Consider the following 24,327-nt stretch of genomic DNA (forward strand, 5'->3'; position numbering starts at 1 on the left):
ACTGCGCGGGATGTGCTGGGAAGTGAACACTAACAGGACGGAGAGAAGGCAAGATGGCGCTTAGCGGGAGGAGACGTTATTGTGTTGCTAACACTTCTGTCTCCTTAATGGCTGCGTACATGTAGACTTATACGTCGTTTAACACACTAAACATTGTTCTTCTTTCTTTGGCTCCGGATACATCAGTCTAACTTTCTCCTGCTAGTTAGCTTAGCACGCTAGTTAGCTTAGCGTGCTAGCAGGCGCTAGTGATCCAGACGTGACTAAGCAGAGATCAGAGTGTTGTGATTGTGTCAACATGTGCGAAAGAACCATAGCAGAGTACAAAGAGGAACTTTGTCCCACAAAAGAGGAGAAGGAGCGACAACGTCAACTACTGGAAGCTGTTTGCAACACACTTCAAGTTGTGTTGCACAGAATAGGTTTGTTTACTTCTTACTCTCACATCTTTACTAACTTTATATTTTGTTTACTTCTTACTCTCACATCTTTACTAACTTTATATTTAGTTTACTTCTTACTCTCACATCTTTACTAACTTCATATTTAGTTTACTTCTTACTCTCACATCTTTACTAACTTTATATTTAGTTTACTTCTTACTCTCACATCTTTACTAACTTCATATTTAGTTTACTTCTTACTCTCACATCTTTACTAACTTTATATTTAGTTTACTTCTTACTCTCACATCTTTACCAACTTTATATTTTGTTTACTTACTCTCACATCTTTACTAACTTTATATTTAGTTTACTTCTTACTCTCACATCTTTACTAACTTTATATTTAGTTTACTTCTTACTCTCACATCTTTACTAACTTTATATTTAGTTTACTTCTTACTCTCACATCTTTACTAACTTCATATTTAGTTTACTTCTTACTCTCACATCTTTACTAACTTCATATTTAGTTTACTTCTTACTCTCACATCTTTACTAACTTCATATTTAGTTTACTTCTTACTCTCACATCTTTACTAACTTCATATTTAGTTTACTTCTTACTCTCACATCTTTACTAACTTCATATTTAGTTTACTTCTTACTCTCACATCTTTACTAACTTTATATTTAGTTTACTTCTTACTCTCACATCTTTACTAACTTCATATTTAGTTTACTTCTTACTCTCACATCTTTACCAACTTTATATTTTGTTTACTTCTTACTCTCACATCTTTACTAACTTTATATTTAGTTTACTTCTTACTCTCACATCTTTACTAACTTTATATTTAGTTTACTTCTTACTCTCACATCTTTACTAACTTTATATTTAGTTTACTTCTTACTCTCACATCTTTACTAACTTCATATTTAGTTTACTTCTTACTCTCACATCTTTACTAACTTCATATTTAGTTTACTTCTTACTCTCACATCTTTACTAACTTCATATTTAGTTTACTTCTTACTCTCACATCTTTACTAACTTCATATTTAGTTTACTTCTTACTCTCACATCTTTACTAACTTCATATTTAGTTTACTTCTTACTCTCACATCTTTACTAACTTCATATTTCATGTGTGAATGCTCCAATGCTGAAGTGGAAGTGAAATGCTGACAGAATGTAGTATGAATGGAAGAATAGTTTGAATGTTGAAGAGTTGGAATTTCCAGGAAAAACGGGAATTTGGTTTGGAACTTGGGAAAGTGTTAGTTAGAATGTCCAGGATGAGTGGAATGTGTTGATGTTGGAATGCTTTGAATAGCTTCAAAAATGTGGGAATTGTGCAACTTGGAAAAAATGTCCCATTCATTTTGATGGGAACTTCCTGGAAATTGGGGAAAAGCGGGATTTTAAAAAAAAATGATTAGGAGCATGAATGTCCTGAATGAGCTGAATTGGTTGGAGTTGGAATTGTTTAAATCGGGCAAGAAATGCTAAAGTAGTAAAAGTTTTTAATTGAGAAATGTTAATATGGAATTCCTGGAATTTTGGGAAAACCGGGAATGTTTGTAGTTCCTAAACAAACTTGTTTTTTGCCCTGACTAAGAAGAATGTTTTGACGGTGGAACGGATGAAATGGGATGGAAAAAAGGAAAAGGAGTAGTCAAACAAAAAAGGTTGAAAATAGGTTTAGAAAAAAAAAAAGAAATTCCTGGAAATTTGTTGAACGTTGAAAAATGGTAGTTTGAATGTCCAGGATGAGATAAATGTGTGGAATGGTTTGAATAGCTTGAAAAAATGTGGGAATTGTGCAACTTGGAAAAAATGTCCCGTTCATTTCAATGGGAACTTCCTGGAAATTGAGGAAAAGCAGATTTTAAAAAAAGGATTAGGAGCATGAATGTCCTGAATGAGCTGAATTGGTTGGTGTTGGAATTGTTTAAATCGGGCAAGAAATGTTAAAGTAGTAAAAGTTTTTAACTGACAAATGTTATTATGGAATTCCTGGAATTTTGGGAAAACCGGGAATGTTTCTAGTTCCTAAACGAACTTGCTTTTTTGTCCTGACTAAGAAGAATGTTTTGACGGTGGAACGGATGAAATGGGATGAAAAAAGGAAAAGGAGTAGTCAAACAAAAAAGGTTGGAAATAGGGTTAGAAAACCCCCCAGAAATTCCTGGAAATTTGTTGAACAATGAAAAATGGTAGTTTGAATGTCCAGGATGAGATAAATGATTAGGAGCATGAATGTACTGAATGAGCTGAATTGGTTGGTGTTGGAATTGTTTAAATCGGGCAAGAAATGTTGAAGTAGTGACAGTTTTGTAATTGAGAAACGGTAATTCCTGGAAATTTTTTGAACGTTGAAAAGTGGTTGTTTTAATTTCCAGGATGAGTGGAATATGTTCAAGGTGGAATGGTTTGAATAGGTTGAACAATGTGGGAATTGTGCAACTTGGAAAAATGTCCCATTCATTTCAATGGGACCTTCCTGGAAATGTCGGGAAAACCAGGAATTTTTTTCAAGTTCTTAAACCAAGTTGGTTTTTTTGTCCTGACTAAGAGGAATGTTTTGACAGTGGAACGCTTGAAGTGGGTTGAAAATTGTGAAAGGAGTCATCGCACTGAAAAAGGTTGGAAATAAGGTTAGGAAAAAACAGGCTTTCCTGGAAATTTGTTGAACGTGGAAAAATGGTTGTTTGAATGTCCAGGATGAGTTGAATGTGTTGACGGTGGAATGGTTTGAATGGGTTGAAAAATGTGGGAATTGTGGAAGTTTGAAAAATTGATAATTCATTTTTGAATGGGGAAAATGTCCCTAAAACCGGGAGTTCTAGAAAATCCGGGAATTTTTGTAGAGTTGTTGAAAGGGAGCACACAATTCCTGAATATTTTGAAGTTGAAACGGTTTGAATTGGATAAAAAAAATGTGTGAGTTGTGGAACTTTGAAAAGTGTCCCATTCTTTTTAATGGGACTTTCATGGAAATTTGGGAAATTCACAAAATCGGGAATAAAAAACAACAAAAAAAACAATATGAATAGTTTGAATGGTTTAAATGTTGAAGAGGTAGAATTTCCAGGAAAACCGGAATTTGGTTTGAATAGGTTGAAAAATGTGGGAATTGTGCAACTTGGAAAAATGTCCCATTCATTTCAATGGGGGCTTCCTGGAAATTCGGGAATTTTGGGAAAAGGCGGATTTTTTGAAAATGATTAGGAGCATGAATGTCCTGAATGAGCTGAATTGGTTGGTGTTGGAATTGTTTAAATCGGGCCAGAAATGTTGAAGTAGTAAATGGTATTAGGGAATTTCGGGAAAATCTGGAATTTTTTTGAACTTGGAAAAAATGTAGTTAAAATTTCCAGAATGTGTTGAATGTGGAATGGTGGAATGGGTTAAAAAAGTGGGAATTGTGGAAGTTTGAAAAATGGCCAATTAGTTTGGAATGGGGAAAATGCACACAAAAAAAGAAATGATGGGAAATCCGGGAATTTTCTTTAGAATTGTTGAAGTAGAGCACACAATTCCTGAACAGGCTGAATATTTTGAAGTTGGAACAGTTTGAATCAGATGGAAAATGTGGAAGTTGTGGAACTTTGAAGAATGTCCCATTCATTTTAATGGGAACTTCAGAAAAAATTGGGAATTTCGGGAAATGCGGGAATTTTTAAAAAAACATTGTAAAACAATTGAATGTTCTGAATGAGTTGAAATGGTTTGGTTGGTGTTGATTTTTTTCAAATCGGTGGAGAAATGTTGAAGTAGTAACATGTTGGAATGAGAAATAGTATTACGGAATTCCTGGAAAAACGGGAATTTTTCCAGTTAAAAAAACAACTTTGTTTTATTGTCCTGATTAAGAGGAATGATTTGACGGTGGAATGCTCGAAATGCCTAGAAAAAAACAGGAATTCTGGAAAATCCTGGAATTTTTTTTAACTTGGAAAAAAGGTAGTTTGAATTTCCAGGATGGTGGAATATGTTGAAAGTGGAATGGTTTGAATCAGTTGAAAAAATTGGAAATGGGGGAAGTTTGAAAAATGGCCAATTCATTTTGGATGGGAAAAATGCCCTTGAAAACCCTGGAAATCTGGGAATTTTTGGAATTTGTCAAGGGAAAGTAGTGATTCCTGAATAGTCTGAACAGTCTAAATAAGACCAGACCACCACACATATTTACTGAGCTTTTCCAGGACATTTCCCATTCAAAATGAATTGGCCATTTTTCAAACTTACACCATTTCCACATTTTTCCAGCTATTCAAACCATTCCACCTTCAACACATTCCACCATCCTGGAAATTTAAATTTCCTCTTTTCCAAGGTCAAAAAAATTCCAGGATTTTCCATAATTCCTGCTTTTCCAGAGCCCTAATTCCACACTTTTTTTCTGGCGACTACTCCTTCCACATTTTTCAACGCATTTCAAGCGTTCCACCGTCAAAACTCTCTTCTTAATCAGACAAAAATCAAAGTTGTTTTTTTGAACTGGAAAATTTCCCGGTTTTCCAAAGTTCCAGGAATTCAGAAATACCATTTCTCAATTCAACATGTTACTACTTCAACATTTCTTGACGGATTTGGAAAATGTCAACACCAACCTTTTCAACTCATTCAGACCATTGAAGTTTTTTTTACCATTTTCCAAAAAAAATCCCGCTTTTCCCGAAATTCCCAAATATTTGGGAAATTCCCATTGAAATGAATGGTACATTCTTAAAACTTCCACAATTCCCTCATTCTTCAAGCTATTCAAACCATTCCAACATTCCACCATTCTGGAAATTGAAACTACCCTTTTTCCAAGTTAAAAAAAATTCCAGATTTTCCCCAAATTCCCTAATACCATTTACTACTTCAACGTTTCTGGCCCGATTTAAACAATTCCAACACCAACCAATTCAGCTCATTTAGGACATTCATGCTCCTAATCACTTTTTTTTTAAAAACCCCGCTTTTCCCCAAATTCCCAAATTTCCAGGAAGTTTCCATGGAAAAGAATGGGGACATTTTTCCAAGTTGCACAATTCCCACATGTTTCAACCTATTCAAACCATTCCACCTTCAACACATTCAACTCATCCTGGAAATTAAAATTTCCTCTTTTCCAAGGTCAAGCGTTCCACTGTCAAAACTCTCTTCTTAATCACACAAAAATCTAAGTTGTTTTTTTTAACTGGAAAATTTCCCGGTTTTCCAAAGTTCCAGGAATTCAGAAATACAATTTCTCAATTCAACATGTTACTACTTCAACATTTCTTGACGGATTTGGAAAATGTCTACACCAACCTTTTCAACTCATTCAGACCATTGAAGTTTTTTTTTACCATTTTCCAAAAAAATCCAGCTTTTCCCGAAATTCCCAAATTTTTGGGAAATTCCCATTGAAATGAAAGGGACATTCTTCAAAATTCCACAATTCCCACATTCTTCAAGCTATTCAAACCATTCCAGAATTCCACCATTCTGGAAATTGAAACTACCCTTTTTCCAACTTAAAAAAAATTCCAGATTTTCCCCAAATTCCCTAATACCATTTACTACTTCAACGTTTCTGGACCGATTTAAACAATTCCAACACCAACCAATTCAGCTCATTTAGGACATTCATGCTCCTAATCATTTTTTTTTTTTAAATCCCGCTTTTCCCCAAATTCCCAAATTTCCAGGAAGTTTCCATTGAAAAGAATGGGGACATTTTTCCAAGTTGCACAATTCCCACATGTTTCAACCTATTCAAACCATTCCACCTTCAACACATTCAACTCATCCTGGAAATTCAAACAACCATTTTTCCACATTCAACAAATTTCCAGGAATTCCAGTTTTTTTCTAACAGTATTTCCAACCTTTTTCAGTGCGATGACCCCTTTCACATTTTTCAACCCACTTCAAACGTTCCACCGTCAAAACATTCCTCTTAGTCAGGACAAAAAAACAAGTTGGTTTAAGAACTTGAAAAATTCCCGGTTTTCCCAAAATTCCATAATACCATTTTTCAAATAATAAACTGCTACTACTTCAACATTTCTTGACCGATTTAAACAATTCCAACACCAACCAATCCAACTCATTCAGGACATCCATGCTCCTATTATTTTCCCCCAAATTTCCAGGAAATTCCAATTGAAATGAATGGGACATGTTTCCAAGTTGCACAACTCCCACATTTTTCAAGCTATTCAAAGCATTCCAACATCAACACATTCCACTCATCCTGGACATTCTAACTAACACTTTCCCAAGTTCCAAAACAAATTCCCGTTTTCCTGGAAATTCAAACTGTTCTTACATTCATACTACATTCTGTCAGCATTTCACTTCCACTTCAGCATTGGAGCATTCACACTCTTCTAGTCTATTGATTTTATTGACTTATTTACCCAAAACAGACGTAAATAAGTTTAAAGAGGAAGATGAGGAAGTGTGGGTCACTCAGGAGGAGGCTGATCTTCCCAAGTTTTCACCGACTGTGAAGACTGAAGACCTTGAAGACAAAGCACCCGAGTCCTCACACCTTCATCACAGTCCAAGTAAGCACCACATCCACATGTCACACCTTCATCACAGTCCAAGTAAGCACCACATCCACATGTCACACCTTCATCACAACTGGACTGTTCACTTTGGTCTTAGAAGACCTTTGTGAAGTAGTCTTCATCAGTTTGTGCTCATAGACTTCCCGTCTTCAATCTAATGGGAATTAACGGGAAATGAATGGGAATAAACATTGAATGCAACATGCTAGATCTGGCAGCATGATTATTAGCTAAAACAACCTGATTTAATGCAAATTCAGTAGAATTTCAACCCTGCACTGTGCATTCCTCCCTCACGTGTGCAGTGCATTCCTCCATCACATGCACATATAATTCCCAGCATGCTACACACCAACTAGGTGTGGCGAAATTATTAACAACACTGTCATAAAAATGTGCCATATAGTGAGACCACACTAAACAACACTGTCATAAACATGTGCCATATAGTGAGACCACACTAAACAACACTGTCATAAACATGTGCCATATAGTGAGACCACACTAAACAACACTGTCATAAACATGTGCCATATAGTGAGACCACACTAAACAACACTGTCATAAACATGTGCCATATAGTGAGACCACACTAAACAACACTGTCATAAACATGTGCCATATAGTGAGACCACACTAAAGAACACTGTCATAAACATGTGCCATATAGTGAGACCACACTAAACAACACTGTCATAAACATGTGCCATATAGTGAGACCACACTAAACAACACTGTCATAAACATGTGCCATATAGTGAGACCACACTAAACAACACTGTCATAAACATGTGCCATATAGTGAGACCACACTAAACAACACTGTCATAAACATGTGCCATATAGTGAGACCACACTAAACAACACTGTCATAAACATGTGCCATATAGTGAGACCACACTAAACAACACTGTCATAAGCATGTGCCATATAGTGAAACCACACTAAACAACACTGTCATAAACATGTGCCATATAGTGAAACCACACTAAACAACACTGTCATAAACATGTGCCATATAGTGAAACCACACTAAACAACACTGTCATAAACATGTGCCATACGGTGAAACCACACTAAACAACACTGTCATAAACATGTGCCATATAGTGAAACCACACTAAACAACACTGTCATAAACATGTGCCATATAGTGAAACCACACTAAACAACACTGTCATAAAAATGTGCCATATCGTGAAACCACACTAAACAACACTGTCATAAACATGTGCCATATAGTGAAACCACACTAAACAACACTGTCATAAACATGTGCCATGTAGTGAAACCACACTAAAAAACACTGTCATAAACATGTGCCATATAGTGAAACCACACTAAACAACACTGTCATAAACATGTGCCATATAGTGAAACCACACTAAACAACACTGTCATAAACATGTGCCATATAGTGAAACCACACTAAACAACACTGTCATAAACATGTGCCATATAGTGAAACCACACTAAACAACACTGTCATAAACATGTGCCATACAGTGAAACCACACTAAACAACACTGTCATAAACATGTGCCATATAGTGAAACCACACTAAACAACACTGTCATAAACATGTGCCATATAGTGAAACCACACTAAACAACACTGTCATAAACATGTGCCATATAGTGAAACCACACTAAACAACACTGTCATAAACATGTGCCATATAGTGAAACCACACTAAACAACACTGTCATAAACATGTGCCATATAGTGAGACCACACTAAACAACACTGTCATAAACATGTGCCATATAGTGAAACCACACTAAACAAGAATGACAAACACATTTCGGGAGAATATTTGCACAGCAACACAACATAAACACAACAGAACAAATACCCAGAATTCCCTGCAGTACCAACTCTTCCGGGACGCGGCACTATTTTATTTGGCACAGGGTGTAATTCAAAGTATGACCAGCAGATGGCAGTCAAACATAAGAGATACGTCTCAAGTAGGGATGTCCGATAATGGCTTTTTGCCGATATCCGATATTCCGATATTGTCCAACTCTTTAATTACCGATATCAACCGATACCGATATATACAGTCGTGGAATTAACACATTATTATGCCTAATTTGGACAACCAGGTATGGTGAAGATAAGGTCCTTTTTAAAAATAATAATAAAATAAAATAAGATAAATTAAAAACATTTTCTTGAATAAAAAAGAAAGTAAAACAATATAAAAACAATTAATAAAAATGAGTCAAATTAAGTGTTAAAGGTTAGTACTATTAGTGGAGCAGCAGCACGCACAATCATGTGTGCTTACGGACTGTATCCCTTGCAGACTGTATTGATATATATTGATATATAATGTAGGAAGCAGAATATTAATAACAGAAAGAAACAACCCTTTTGTGTGAATGAGTGTAAATGGGGGAGGGAGGTTTTTTGGCTTGGTGCACTAATTGTAAGTGTATCTTGTGTTTTTTATGTGGATTTAATAAAAAAAAAAAAAGATACCGATAATAAAAAAACGATACCGATAATTTCCGATATTACATTTTAAAGCATTTATCGGCCGATATTATCGGACATCTCTAGTCTCAAGTAAACAACACCAACATTTGAAATGATACATTGAAAATAGAGAACATTACACACGGCGCTCAAAAATCTATCAAAATGTTTTAGTAGTAAATGTTTTAGTGCCATTTCTAATATAAAGTAGTGTAAAGTTCTTACTTATATCTGTCAGTAAACTCACCATGAAAGCACTAAAACATACCGGTGTAGTGACAACCTTTTTCCAGAACACAATATAGAATGTGAGACACAACAGGATAATGTAGAATGTGAGATACAACAGGATAATATAGAATGTGAGATACAACAGGATAATATAGAATGTGGGATACAACAGGATAATGTAGAATATGAGATACAACAGGATAATATAGAATGTGAGATACAACAGGATAATATAGAATGTGAGATACAACAGGATGATATAGAATGTGAGATACAACAGGATATTATAGAATGTGAGATACAACAGGATAATATAGAATGTGAGATACAACAGGATAATATAGAATGTGAGATACAACAGGATAATATAGAATGTGAGATACAACAGGATAATTTAGAATGTGAGATACAACAGGATAATATAGAATGTGAGATACAAAAAAAAAGATACCGATAATAAAAAAGAAACGATACCGATAATTTCCGATATTACATTTTAAAGCATTTATCGGCAGATATTATCGGACATCTCTAGTCTCAAGTAAACAACACCAACATTTGAAATGATACATTGAAAATAGAGAACATTACACACGGCGCTCAAAAATCTATCAAAATGTTTTAGTAGTAAATGTTTTAGTGCCATTTCTAATATAAAGTAGTGTAAAGTTCTAACTTATATCTGTCAGTAAACTCACCATGAAGGCACTAAAACATACCGGTGTAGTGACAACCTTTTTCCAGAACACAATATAGAATGTGAGACACAACAGGATAATGTAGAATGTGAGATACAACAGGATAATATAGAATGTGAGATACAACAGGGTAATATAGAATGTGAGATACAACAGGATAATATAGAATGTGGAAATACAACAGGATAATGTAGAATGTGAAATACAACAGGATAATACAGAATGTGAGATACAACAGGATAATATAGAATGTGAGATACAACAGGATAATATAGAATGTGAGATACAACAGGATAATATAGAATGTGAGATACAACAGGATAATGTAGAATGTGAGATACAACAGGATAATATAGAATGTGAGATACAACAGGATAATACAGAATGTAAGATACAACAGGATAATATAGAATGTGAGATACAACAGGATATTATAGAATGTGAGATACAACAGGATAATATAGATTGTGAGATACAACAGGATAATATAGAATGTGAGATACAACAGGATAATACAGAATGTGAGATACAACAGGACAATATAGAATGTGAGATACAACAGGATATTATAGAATGTGAGATACAACAGGATAATATAGAATGTGAGATACAACAGGATAATACAGAATGTGAGATACAACAGGATAATACAGAATGTGAGATACAACAGGATAATATAGAATGTGAGATACAACACGATAATACAGAATGTGAGATACAACAGGATGATATAGAATGTGAGATACAACAGGATAATATAGAATGTGAGATACAACAGGATGATATAGAATGTGAGATACAACAGGATAATATAGATTGTGAGATACAACAGGATAATATAGAATGTGAGATACAACAGGATGATATAGAATGGGAGATACAACAGGATGATATAGAATGTGAGATACAACAGGATGATATAGAATGTGAGATACAACAGGATGATATAGAATGTGAGATACAACAGGATAATATAGAATGTGAGATACAACAGGATAATATAGAATGTGAGATACAACAGGATATTATAGAATGTGAGATACAACAGGATAATATAGAACGTGAGATACAACAGGATAATGTAGAATGTGAGATACAACAGGATGATATAGAATGTGAGATACAACAGGATAATATAGAATGTGAGATACAACAGGATAATATAGAATGTGAGATACAACAGGATATTATAGAATGTGAGATACAACAGGATAATATAGAACGTGAGATACAACAGGATAATGTAGAATGTGAGATACAACAGGATAATACAGAATGTGAGATACAACAGGATAATATAGAATGTGAGATACAACAGGATAATATAAAATGTGAGATACAACAGGATAATATAGAATGTGAGATACAACAGGATATTATAGAATGTGAGATACAACAGGATAATATAGAATGTGAGATACAACAGGATAATATAGAATGTGAGATACAACAGGATAATATAGAATGTGAGATACAACAGGATGATATAGAATGTGAGATACAACAGGATGATATAGAATGTGAGATACAACAGGATAATATAGAATGTGAGATACAACAGGATATTATAGAATGTGAGATACAACAGGATAATACAGAATGTGAGATACAACAGGATAATATAGAATGTGAGATACAACAGTATAATGCATACATTTATCTTTTGCTTTCAAAACGCTTACCAAAAAGTGGGACCCCATTTTTATGACTTGATTTTTAAAGATTCCTAGCGCCAACACTGCTAAAACATGTTTGTCTTCTTTTTTCCCCGTGAAGAACATCTTCTCCCTGAGCAGCAGGGGAAGGAGGAGCCACATACCTCCCACTTTAAAGAGGAAGAGGAGGAGCATCATGAATGGTTGGAGGAGTTCTCAGTGGTTGTGAAGAGTGACGACGACGACGAGGTCAAAGTTGAAAGTGAGGAGAAGAGAGAGGCGGAGCCTCCGACAGAAGGTGGTGGAGCACCACCAGCAGACAAGATCTTAGCTCCACTATCAGATCTGATTTCTAAAATAAGGAACTTTTCAAGACTGAACCGTCAATCAAAGCAGGAAGTGATAAATGCTGGGAGACCGACGCCAGAGCTGCCGGATCTGATCCAAACGCGCGTGGTCCGAGGGCAGAAATTAATGCGTTCGTTCCAAAAGGATTGGTATACTCGAAAGGAATGGCTTTGTGGCTGCCCCACCAAAAAGCGTCTCTATTGCTATCCCTGCCTGCTATTCTCAAAGAGTGACTGCGTCTGGACCCAAATGGGATACACCGACCTGAAAAACCTGCCGAGAAACCTGGAAAAGCACGAAAGCTCGGCGGCCCACATTCAAGGCCAGATTTCTTTCAAGACGTGTGGAATGTCACGTGTTGACCTGGCTCTGAACGAGCAGCGGAGACTCAATATCAGCATCCACAATGCCAACGTCAAGGAAAATCGGGAGATCCTGAAAGACCTGATAGACGCCACTTGCTATTTGGGGAAACAGGGGCTCGCATTTGGTGGAACAAGCTCCTCCGATGGTGGCAATTATGTGCAACTGTTGCACCTGTACGCCGAGAAAGATGAACGTTTAGCGAGGCACCTGGAAACGTCCTTGGTGTTCACCGGCACGTTATACGGAATACAGGACGATTTGGTCGAAGCTGTAGGCGACGTGCTCAGGAATGACATCAAACAGGAGATTGACGCAGCCAGATTTGTGGCGGTGAAGGTGGACCAGACCACGGACGACCCAAACCAAGCCCGGATATCCCTGGTTTTGCGTTACGTGGCCACAAAGGGAGGCGTGAAGGAGGCCTTTCTGGGATTTGACGACGTGAGCGGTGGCGGGCGTGCCGCGGCCGTGGCCCGGAGTGTTTTTGGACTTTTGGAGAAGTACGACTGTGTCGCCAAGCTGGTGGCTCAGACGTACGACGGCGCCTTGATGACGGCGTCGGAGCTCGACGAGGTGCAGGTTCGGATCAAAGACCGGATCCCAGAGGCCATGTTCACCCACTGTCACACCCACCACTTGAACATGGTGCTCTCACATTGCGCAAAGTGCATTCCAGAGTGTACGGTCTTTTTTAGAACGGTGGAGGGAATGACGTCGTTTTTCAACAAGTCGAGACGCTTAACGGCTGAAGTCGTAAAGCGGCGTTTGCCCGCCAGATGGAGCTCAAATGCCCGGCTGATGCAGTCACTAGGCATGTACCAAAGTGACCTGCGCCAGGTACTGCGCACCATCAGCGAAGACCCCGACAACTGGGATAACGACACCCAAATGATGGCCGTCGGATATGACGCCTGGTTGTCCAGAACGTCAACATGGTTTTTGATCATGACTTACCAGGACATTGTCCGTCACACCAACTCCCTCTTTAGAACGCTGAAGAGGCAGACAGCGGAGGAAGGACTTTGCCGCGCACAGATACGCGACACCATGGCGGCTATTGAGCGCTCGGGACGGGAGTTCGACACCTTCTATGATAAGTTTGAGCGGAGATGCGAGGCCCTGGGTCTGACCGATGACGGGAGAAGGCAAAGCAGCCTGTCAGTCAAAGATGAGAGGAAACGGACGTTTGACAAAATCCTCCAAAATGTCCGCGAGCAACTGAAAGCCAGGTTCGATCAATTTGGGGACCTGGCTTTCCTCGGACTGGTGGATTGTGCTAGATTTCAGGAAATGTCACGGCACTTTGACAACGGCAAACTGCAGAGCTTATCGTCAAACTACGGCAACTTTTTTGACCTGGTCAGGCTAAAGTCCGACCTCCTCGGACTGTACGGTTCACAACAGGTGAGGAGCGAGTGCAAGTCTCCAGACCAGCTTTTCCACTTTTTAGTCCAGAAGGATCTGTTGGGGACTGTCCCTGAAGCCACCAAGTTGCTCCAGCTGGCGCTGACTTTACCTGTGACGGCGGCGTCGGCGGAATGGTCATTTTCTACTTTGCAAAGGATCAAAACATACAGTCGGACTAGGACTGACCCAGGACGGCTTTCTTCCCTGGCAATTATCTTCGTTGAGAGAGAGAGACTTCTAAAACTCAAAGAAAAAGAGAAAAAGGAGGACTTCTACAACCAAGTCATAGAGATCTTCGTCCAGAAGGAAAGGCGAATGGACTTCATTTACACATAAAGGTAAGATGCTCTGGCTAGTGCTGCTCTGCAGTGCTGTGTTCATTGTGTTTTATTCTAGCATCATACGGCAGTGTGTTTTAACCACTAGTGTGCCGTGGGAGATCATCTAATTCGGGGGTCGGCAACCCGCGGCTCTAGAGCCGCATGCGGCTCTTTAGCGCCGCCCTAGTGGCTCTCTGGAGATTTTTCAAAAATGTATAAAGAATGTAAAAAGATGAGGGGAAATTTTTTTTTTTTTTTTTTTTTAGTATGTTTTCTCTAGGAGGACAAACATGACACAAACCTCCCTAATTGTTATAAATCACACTGTTTATATTGAACATCCTTCACTGATTCGAGTATTTGGCGAGCGCTGTTTTGTCCTACTAATTTTGGCGGTCCTTGAACTCACCGTATAGTTTGTTTACATAACTTTCTCCGACTTTCTAGGACGTGTTTTATGCCACTTCTTTTTCTGTCTCATTTTGTCCACCACACTTTTAACGTTGTGCATGAATGCACAAAGGTGAGTTTTGTTGATGTTATTGACTTGTGTGGAGTGCTAATCAGACATATTTGGTCACGGCATGACTGCAAGCTAATCGATGCTAACATGCTATTTAGGCTAGCGATATGTACATATTGCAGCATTATGCCTCATTTGTAGCTATATTTGAGCTCATTTAGTTTCCTTTAAGTCCTCTTAATTACATTTATATCTCATGACACATGTAATATGGCTTTTAATTTTTTGCGGCTCCAGACAGATTTGTTTTTGTATTTTTGGTCCAATATGGCTCTTTCAACATTTTGGGTTGCCGACCCCTGATCTAATTTCACCTATTTGGCTTGAAAATATGTTTTGCAAAGCAGTAATTATAAGGCTGCAGCTAACGATTATTTTTCTATCGATTAATCTATAGATTATTTTTTCGATTAATCGGTTAATCTATAGATTATTTTTTCGATTAATCTATAGATTATTTTTCCTTTTACCGATTATTTTTTTATTCAAAATGAAGATGAAAAAATAAATGTAGGCCCGTTTTTTCAAAAGGCATGGCTTTTATTTACAAAAAAAAAGAAGTATGGCCACTCAGTCAACATTGACAACAACATGACTAAATATTCTGTAACAATGTAAACATTTAAAACTTTTAACATTTAACAAAATTAAAAGTAGCTTATTTGCTTTTTAATGTCCAAATATAAAAGTCAACATCCAGTGCAAATCTTAATATTCTGCAATAGTATAAGCATTTCAAAATTAAAAGTATTGCTTATTTTGCTTTAAAATGTGCAAAAATAAAGATAAACATCCAATACAAAAAAGTGCAAAACGAAATATTCTGTAACAACAGTGTAAACATTTCAACAAAAGTGAAAGTATTGCTTATTTGCTAAAATGTGCAAAAATAAAGATAAACATCCAATACAAAAAAGTGCCAATCTAAATATTCTGGAGCACTGTAAACATTAAGTATTGCTTTTAAAATGTGCAAAATAAACATCCAGTCCAACACAGTACACAATAACCAATTCTACTCATTCCAGTGAGTGTCTAACAGTTGTAATGAAGAAAGGTTAGCATGTCTACATGCTTTGGTTCTTTTCTTGTTTACAATATTCCCAGCAGCTGAAAATAGGCGCTCAGAAGGGGTCGATGTGGCTGGAACTGAGAGCTAATTAGCCTTCACCTCAAGCCAGGATTGCGAGTGAGCTGAGCTGCAGTTTAAGTTTCTAGAAGGTCAACGGGCTCATAGTGATGTTACTAGTAGTTGACTGGGTGGTGTTTATTATCATTTGGGGAGAGTCCGGTGCCTGATGCTCACTTGCTAAACACCTATCTGCTCCACGCTGAAGCGCTGACTACATGCGCTCTGAATACGCACTGCTGATTGGCTGATAATGCTTCGTGTGTACCAATCAGATGGTTGTGTGGGTGGGACAATGCTGCGTGTGTACCAATCAGATGGTTGTGTGGGTGGGACAATGCTGCGTGTGTACCAATCAGATGGTTGTGTGGGTGGGACAATGCTGCGTGTGTACCAATCAGATGGTTGTGTGGGTGGGACAATGCTGCGTGTGTACCAATCAGATGGTTGTGTGGGTGGGACAATGCTGCGTGCTGAGACAGTCAGATGGTTGTGTGGGTGGGACAATGCTGCGTGTGTACCAATCAGATGGTTGTGTGGGTGGGACAATGCTGCGTGTGTACCAATCAGATGGTGGTGTGGGTGGGACAATGCTGCGTGTGTACCAATCAGATGGTTGTGTGGGTGGGACAATGCTGCGTGTGTACCAATCAGATGGTTGTGTGGGTGGGACAATGCTGCGTGTGTACCAATCAGATGGTGGTGTGGGTGGGACAATGCTGCGTGTGTACCAATCAGATGGTTGTGTGGGTGGGACAATGCTGCGTGTGTACCAATCAGATGGTTGTGTGGGTGGGACAATGCTGCGTGCTGAGACAGAGGCAGACGGAGCAAAGCAGCTTGTTAAGACTTTAGCTTAAGTTTAGAAACTCGTTCGGTACACCCCCGTACCGAACCGAAAGCCCCGTACCGAAACGGTTCAATACAAAACACGTACCGTTACACCCCTAGCAGATACAAATGACACATTCATGTTTTTGTGTAATGATGACAACGTATGCTCGCACGGACGATTGACTAGTTGATGGTTTTCTTTTCAAATGTTCGTTCATAGCCGTTGTGCTGCTATGATAGGCCATTTCCGCTCGACACAGTGTGCATACAACAACATTATTAGGCCATTTATTGAAATACTCCCACACTTTTGACCACTTTTGGCATGCTTTTCCCCCCTCGCTCGCACCGCTCGCATCGTCTTCTTTGATCGTCTGCTTTGCGCTTCGCCATGACGGTAGTGTGACGTCATTATGCGACGCGTCGACGCACAAAAACGGCGTCGACGTATTTACGTAACCGATGACGTCGACTACGTCGACGCGTCGTTTCAGCCTTAAGTAATTATAGTCTGCAAATGATGTGTTGTTGTTGAGTTTCGGCAGAGTAACCGTGTAATACTCTTCCATATCAGTAGGTGGCAGCAGGTAGCTAACTGCTTTGTAGATGTGGGAAACAGCGGGAGGCAGGGTGCAGGTAAAAAGGTGTCTAATGCTTAAACCAAAAATAAACAAAAGCCGAGTGCCCCTAAGAAAAGGCATTGAAGCTTAGGGAACCAAACTAAAACTGAACTGGCTACAAAGTCAACAAAAACAGAATGCTGGACGACAGCAAAGACTTACTGTGGAGCAAAGACGGCGTCCACAAAGTACATCCGAACACGACATGACAATCCACAATGTCCCCACAAAGAAGGATAAAAACAACTGAAATGTTCTTGATTGCTAAAACAAAAGCAGATGCGGGGAAATATCGCTCAAAGGAAGACATGAAACTGCTACAGGAAAATATTGCTGGCTATTGTGGCCAAACAGATCCATTTTCGTTTCATCTGACCACAGAACTTTCCTCCAGAAGGTCTTATCTCTGTCCATGTGATGTCGGATGACACAAAAATGGAGCTGTTTGGCCACAATACCCAGCAATATGTTTGGAGGAGAAAAGGTTTAATCCCAGGAAAACCATTCCTACCGTCAAGCATGGTGGTGGTAGTATTATGCTCTGGGCCTGTTTTGCTGCCAATGGAACTGCTGCTTTAAATGGGACAATGAAAAAGGAGGATTAGCTCCAAATTGTTCAGGACAAGCTAAAATCATCAGCCCGGAGGTTGGGTCTTCCAACAGGACAATGACGTCAAAAGTGGTAAAGGAATGGCTAAATCAGGCTAGAATGACGGTTTTAGAATGACTTAAAGGTGTGGACAATGCTGAAGAAACAAGTCCATGTCAGGAAAAGCAACCCATTTAGCTGAACTGCAGCAATTTAGTGGTCAAGCAGAAGCTTGTGGATGGCTACCTTATTGCAGGTCAACTTGCCAAGGGACATGTAAGGGAAGGTCATTCTAAAACCTTCATTCTAGCCTGATTTAGCCATTCATTTACCACTTTTAATAATAATAATAATAATACCTGGGATTTATAAAGCGCTTTTCTAAGTACCCAAAGTCGCTTTACATGTTAAAAACCCATCATTCATTCACACCTGGTGGTGGTAAGCTACTTTTGTAGTCACAGCTACCCTGGGGTAGACTTTTGAGGTGTGTTTGGGGTCATTGTCCTGTTGGAACACCCAACTGCGCCCAAGACCCAACCTCCGGGCTGATGATTTTAGCTTGTCCTGAACAATTTGGAGCTAATCCTCCTTTTTCATTGCAGTTCCATTGGCAGCAAAACGGGCCCAGAGCATAACACTACCACCACCATGCTTGACGGTAGGCATGGTGTTCCTGGGATTAAGAATATGAGGAAGAATATGAATGATGGTTTTGTTTGTGAATTTTAAAAAAATACCCAAGACTAATATTGTTTAAAACATTTCCATGTTTCTTTCCTTTCTTAGGATCCCAAAAAGGATCAACTTCAGACCATGGGCAAGTTTGGAATGTTAGGTGAAGCCCACAGAGCTTTACTGTACGTACAGTCATCCAATAAATGTACTGTTGATTCTATGTCGCCATCAAGTGTTACCTTCAACATTATTTTGAGGGGTAGATTCCTACATTTAAAAAAAAAATACAATAATAAATGTCCTTTTGTCCCCGTAAGAATGGGAAGTTTTAGGTCATTTGCACCATTTTATGTTCCAGAGTAAATAACACGTGGAGATGTTTCTCCAAGCTTAATGATGGTGGGCATTGTCAGCTTCAAACACTGATGACATCTATTAAACAAGACAAGAGGCAAAGAATTAAACAGAGACAGAATTCAATTTGGACTCAATATATTGAGGAGAGTCCCCGTCGACCTGTAACCTCTTACAGCAGGGGTGGGCAATTAATTTTTACCGGGGGCCGCATGAGCACTGCTGGAGGGCCACATCGACAATATTTCAATTAAATTTTGCTCAATATTATTTTTGATGTATACCGTAAGTTGAATAATAATAATAACAATTAATAATAATAGTAATACTTCAACATAGTGTGTGTAACAGCATTCCATGACTAATATAAATAAATTAACATTAATAATAAATGACAGTAAAATAAGCACACGTCTGAGGAGTCATAGTGTAACTTTGTGTGGTGTTTGAGTTGTCCGACTTTTTGTGTGGCCATAAACGCACCAGTGGTTTAGTGGTATGCGTGTTGGTGACAGATGACAAGTTGCTTTTGGCCTGCTTTGTACGGCAGAAAATGACTAGTTTTTACAGATAGAAGTGTTTTACTCATGTTTTTGGTGTGGTTATGTCCCAATATAAACAGTTTTGCTCAATAAAGTGATGGATATAATTCCTGTCCTCGAAGCATCTCGATAGACGTTACAATAATTGAACGGTGTTGATGAACACCGTTAGGGCCGCTTGTTGTCACTGTCACTCAAAGTTGCATTGCAAAATTACACAGAATAAATATGTTTATTTTGTTTAGGATTCAGATGGGATTTGATTTGGTGCGTGGCATATATTTGCTGCGCCCAGCGGACGCTTGAGCAGTGCGCAATTGCGCAGGCGCGCACCTTAGAGGGAACGTTGCTTGGCAGTCCATGTCTTGTTGAAAACACGCCATTCATCATCAACTTTTCTCTTTTTAGCGTCTCGGGTGTAAAGCGTGCATCACTTGTCGCTGCATGTGCACCTTCACTCGCAAGCTACACACGGACACACGACCATAAATAATACTTTTCAAAATAAAAGCAGCACCGTTGTATTGCGCGCACGACATTGATGTTTTTTTAACTTTATTTTGTAATTTGTGATTGCAGCTGTTCACAATCACGCACACGTCCACACGGAAGTAATACAAATAACGATTTTCAAAACAAAAGCAGCACCGTTGTATTGCACACTCGACATAGATACTTTTTAAAATTTATTTTGTAATTTATAATTGGCCTCACGCGGGCCGGACAGGGACGCACAAAGGGCCGGATGCGGCCCGCGGGCCGCAGAATGCCCAGGTCTGTCTTACAGTGTCTCAGCACGCTCTGCCAAAAGATTGCACTCCTCCTTTGTTTGACTTTCTCCCCCCCACCTGACCACAGCTGCTTCCAGAGGGAAGTGGGTCGTAAACAGCCTTGCCTTTGGTTACCGAACAGTTCAAAAGGAGAGGTCGTAAAATAGTTCAAAAAGAGTTCCATAAAATAGTTCAAAAGGAGTTTGTAAAATACTTCAAAAAGAGGTCGTCTGGAAATTGGGCAGATCCTTGGTTCTCTCCGCTTTGAAGTCCTTGGGCCAGAACAACATCCTTCTGTTGATTAGCATACATGAGAGAAAACAGGAACACCATCTTGCTTCCCCCCCCACCCCCCACCCCCCTACACAGTGGAGTTTTACCAGCCTTACTCTTGGTAGGTTTCAAAGACAGTCTTTTGTCTTCTTGTCAGGAACACAAAGCTTTTGTGATCATTTCCAAACTATTCTTCTAACAATAGTTTGATTGCCATGTTTGACAACAAGTTCACAAACTAGGAAGTTTTCTTGGTACAATCAATCAATCAATCAATCAAAGTTGACTTCTATAGCCCTAAATCCCCAGTGTCTCAAAGGGCTGCACAAGCCCCAAGCACAGATCCCACATGAGGGCAACATAAAAACACAGAATAGGTCATAACAAGTTGAGGGCATGCATGTAACTGAGCTATCAGGTCTTCTTATTGTTCAGGAGTCTGATGGCCGAGGGGGAAAAACTGTACCGGTGTGGGTCTGGATGGACCATAGTCTCTTGCCTGAGGGGAAGAAGTGACAATAGTTTGTGTCCAGGGTGAGAAGAGTCAGCTGTGATCCCACCCACATGCCTCCTGGTCCTGGAGGAGAACAGGTCCTGGAGGAGAACAGGTCCTGGAGGAGAACAGGTCCTGGAGGGATGGGAGCCTAAGACACATGGACAAAGATAAGACCTTCTGGAGGAAAGTTCTGTGGTCAGATGAAACAAAAATGGAGCTGTTTGGCCACAATACCCAGCAATATGTTTGGAGGAGAAAAGGTGAGGCCTTTAATCCCAGGAACACAATTCCTACCGTCAAGCATGGTGGTGGTAGTATTATGACATTCTTCATCTGATTCAAACTGTTCCAACTGCAAAATATTCAGCCTGTTCAGGAATTGTGTGCTCTACTTCAACAATTCTAAAAAAAAAAAAATTCCCGGATTTCCCATAATTCCTTTTTTTTTCTTTCTTGCATTTTCCCCATGAATTGGTCATTTTTCAAACTTCTACAATTCCCACATTTTTCAAGCTATTCAAACCATTCCAACATCAACACATTCCAACATTCTGGAAATTCAAACTACCCTTTTTCCAAGTTCAAAAAAATTCCCGAAATTCCCCTAATACTATTTACTACTTCAACATTTCTTGCCCGATTTAAACAATTCCAACACCAACCAATTCAGGACATTCAGGCTATTAATTATTTTCTAAAAAATTCCGCTTTTCCCAAAATTCCCAAATTTCCCGGAAGTTCCCATTGAAATAAATGGGGGCATTTTTCCAAATTGAACAATTCCCCCATTTTTCAACCTATTCAAAGCATTCCACCCTTAGCACATTCCAACATTCTGGAAATTCAAACTACCCTTTTTCCAAGTTCAAAAAAATTCCAGATTTTCCCGAAATTCCCCTAATACCATTTACTACTTCAACATTTCTTGCCCAATTTAAACAATTCCAACACCAACCAATTCAGCTCATTCAGGACATTCTGGCTATTAATCATTTTCTAAAAAATTCCGCTTTTCCCAAAATTCCCAAATTTCCAGGAAGTTCCCATTGAAATAAAGGGGGACATTTTTCCAAGTTGAACAATTCCCCCATTTTTCAAGCTATTCAAACCGTTCCACCTTCAACACATTCCAACATTCTGGAAATTCAAACTACCCTTTTTCCAAGTTCAAAAAAATTCCCGAAATTCCCTAATACCATTTACTACTTCAACATTTCTTGCCCAATTTAAACAATTACAACACCAACCAATTCAGCTCATTCAGGACATTCTGGCTATTAATCATTTTCTAAAAAATTCCGCTTTTCCCAAAATTCCCAAATTTCCCGGAAGTTCCCATTGAAATGAATGGGGACATTTTTCCAAGTTGCACAATTCCCACATTTTTCAACCTATTCAAACCATTCCAACATCAACACATTCAACTCATTCTGGAAATCCAAACCACCCTTTTTCCAAGTTCAAAAAAATTCCCGAAATTCCCCTAATACCATTTACTACTTCAACATTTCTTGTCCGATTTAAACAATTCTAACACCAACCAATTCAGCTCATTCAGGACATTCATGCTCCTAATCATTTTTTTAAAAATCCGCTTTTCCCTAAATTCCCAAATTTCCAGGAAGTTCCTATTAAAATGAATGGGACATTTTTCCAAGTTGCACAATTCCCCCATTTTTCAACCTATTCAAAGCATTCCACCTTCAACACATTCCAACATTCTGGAAATTCAAACTACCCTTTTTCCAAGTTCAAAAAAATTCCCGAAATTCCCCTAATACCATTTACTACTTCAACATTTCTTGCCCAAATTAAACAATTCCAACACCAACCAATTCAGCTCACTCAGGACATTCAGGCTATTAATCATTTTCTAAAAAATCCCGCTTTTCCCAAAATTCCCAAATTTCCAGGAATTTTCCATTGAAATGAATGGGACATTTTTCCAAGTTGCACAATTCCCCCATTTTTCAAGCTATTCAAACCATTCCACCCTTAGCACATTCCAACATTCTGGAAATTCAAACTACCCTTTTTCCAAGTTCAAAAAAATTCCAGATTTTCCTGAAATTCCCTAATACCATTTACTACTTCAACATTTCTTGCCCAATTTAAACAATTCCAACACCAACCAATTCAGCTCATTCAGGACATTCTGGCTATTGATCATTTTCTAAAAAATTCTGCTTTTCCCAAAATTCCCAAATTTCCAGGAAGTTCCCATTGAAATAAATGGGGACATTTTTCCAAGTTGAACAATTCCCCCATTTTTCAAGCTATTCAAACCATTCCAACATCAACACATTCCAACATTCTGGAAATTCAAACTACCCGTTTTCCAAGTTCAAAAAAATTCCCAAAATTCCCCTAATACCATTTACTACTTCAACATTTCTTGCCCAATTTAAACAATTACAACACCAACCAATTCAGCTCATTCAGGACATTCAGGCTATTATTCATTTTCTAAAAAATCCCGCTTTTCCCAAAATTCCCAAATTTCCAGGAAGTTTCTATTGAAATGAATGGGACAATTTTTCCAAGTTGCACAATTCCCACATTTTTCAACCTATTCAAAGCATTCCACCCTTAGCACATTCCAACATTCTGGAAATTCAAACTACCCTTTTTCCAAGTTCAAAAAAATTCCAGATTTTCCCGAAATTCCCTAATACCATTTACTACTTCAACATTTCTTGCCCAATTTAAACAATTCCAACACCAACCAATTCAGCTCATTCAGGACATTCTGGCTATTAATCATTCTCTAAAAAATCCCGCTTTTCCCCAAATTCCCAAATTTCCAGGAAGTTCCCATTGAAATAAATGGGGACATTTTTCCAAGTTGCACAATTCCCACATTTTTCAACCTATTCAAACCATTCCACCTTCAACACATTCCAACATTCTGGAAATTCAAACTACCCTTTTTCCAAGTTCAAAAAAATTCCCGAAATTCCCCTAATACCATTTACTACTTCAACATTTCTTGCCCAAATTAAACAATTCCAACACCAACCAATTCAGCTCACTCAGGACATTCAGGCTATTAATCATTTTCTAAAAAAT

General features: G+C 38.5%; 1 protein-coding gene across 2 annotated transcripts; it reads left to right on the forward strand.

Annotated features, from left to right (window-relative positions):
- Positions 1 to 19,043, forward strand: LOC133641128 (uncharacterized). Of its 2 annotated transcripts, none has more exons than XM_062035009.1 (4): positions 1 to 422; positions 6,795 to 6,935; positions 12,131 to 14,468; positions 18,935 to 19,043. In XM_062035009.1, the coding sequence occupies exons 1-3, from the start codon at positions 299 to 301 to the stop codon at positions 14,464 to 14,466; spliced, it is 2,601 nt and encodes an 866-aa protein (XP_061890993.1). In that variant the 5' UTR covers positions 1 to 298; the 3' UTR covers positions 14,467 to 14,468; positions 18,935 to 19,043. The 2 variants fall into 2 exon arrangements, with proteins under 2 accessions (XP_061890993.1, XP_061890994.1); XM_062035010.1 differs by lacking the exon at positions 18,935 to 19,043 and adding an exon at positions 18,751 to 18,770.
- The last annotated feature ends 5,284 nt before the right edge of the window (positions 19,044 to 24,327 follow it).

Source organism: Entelurus aequoreus, linkage group LG23 (genome assembly GCF_033978785.1).
Source record: "Entelurus aequoreus isolate RoL-2023_Sb linkage group LG23, RoL_Eaeq_v1.1, whole genome shotgun sequence".
Taxonomy (NCBI): domain Eukaryota; kingdom Metazoa; phylum Chordata; class Actinopteri; order Syngnathiformes; family Syngnathidae; genus Entelurus; species Entelurus aequoreus.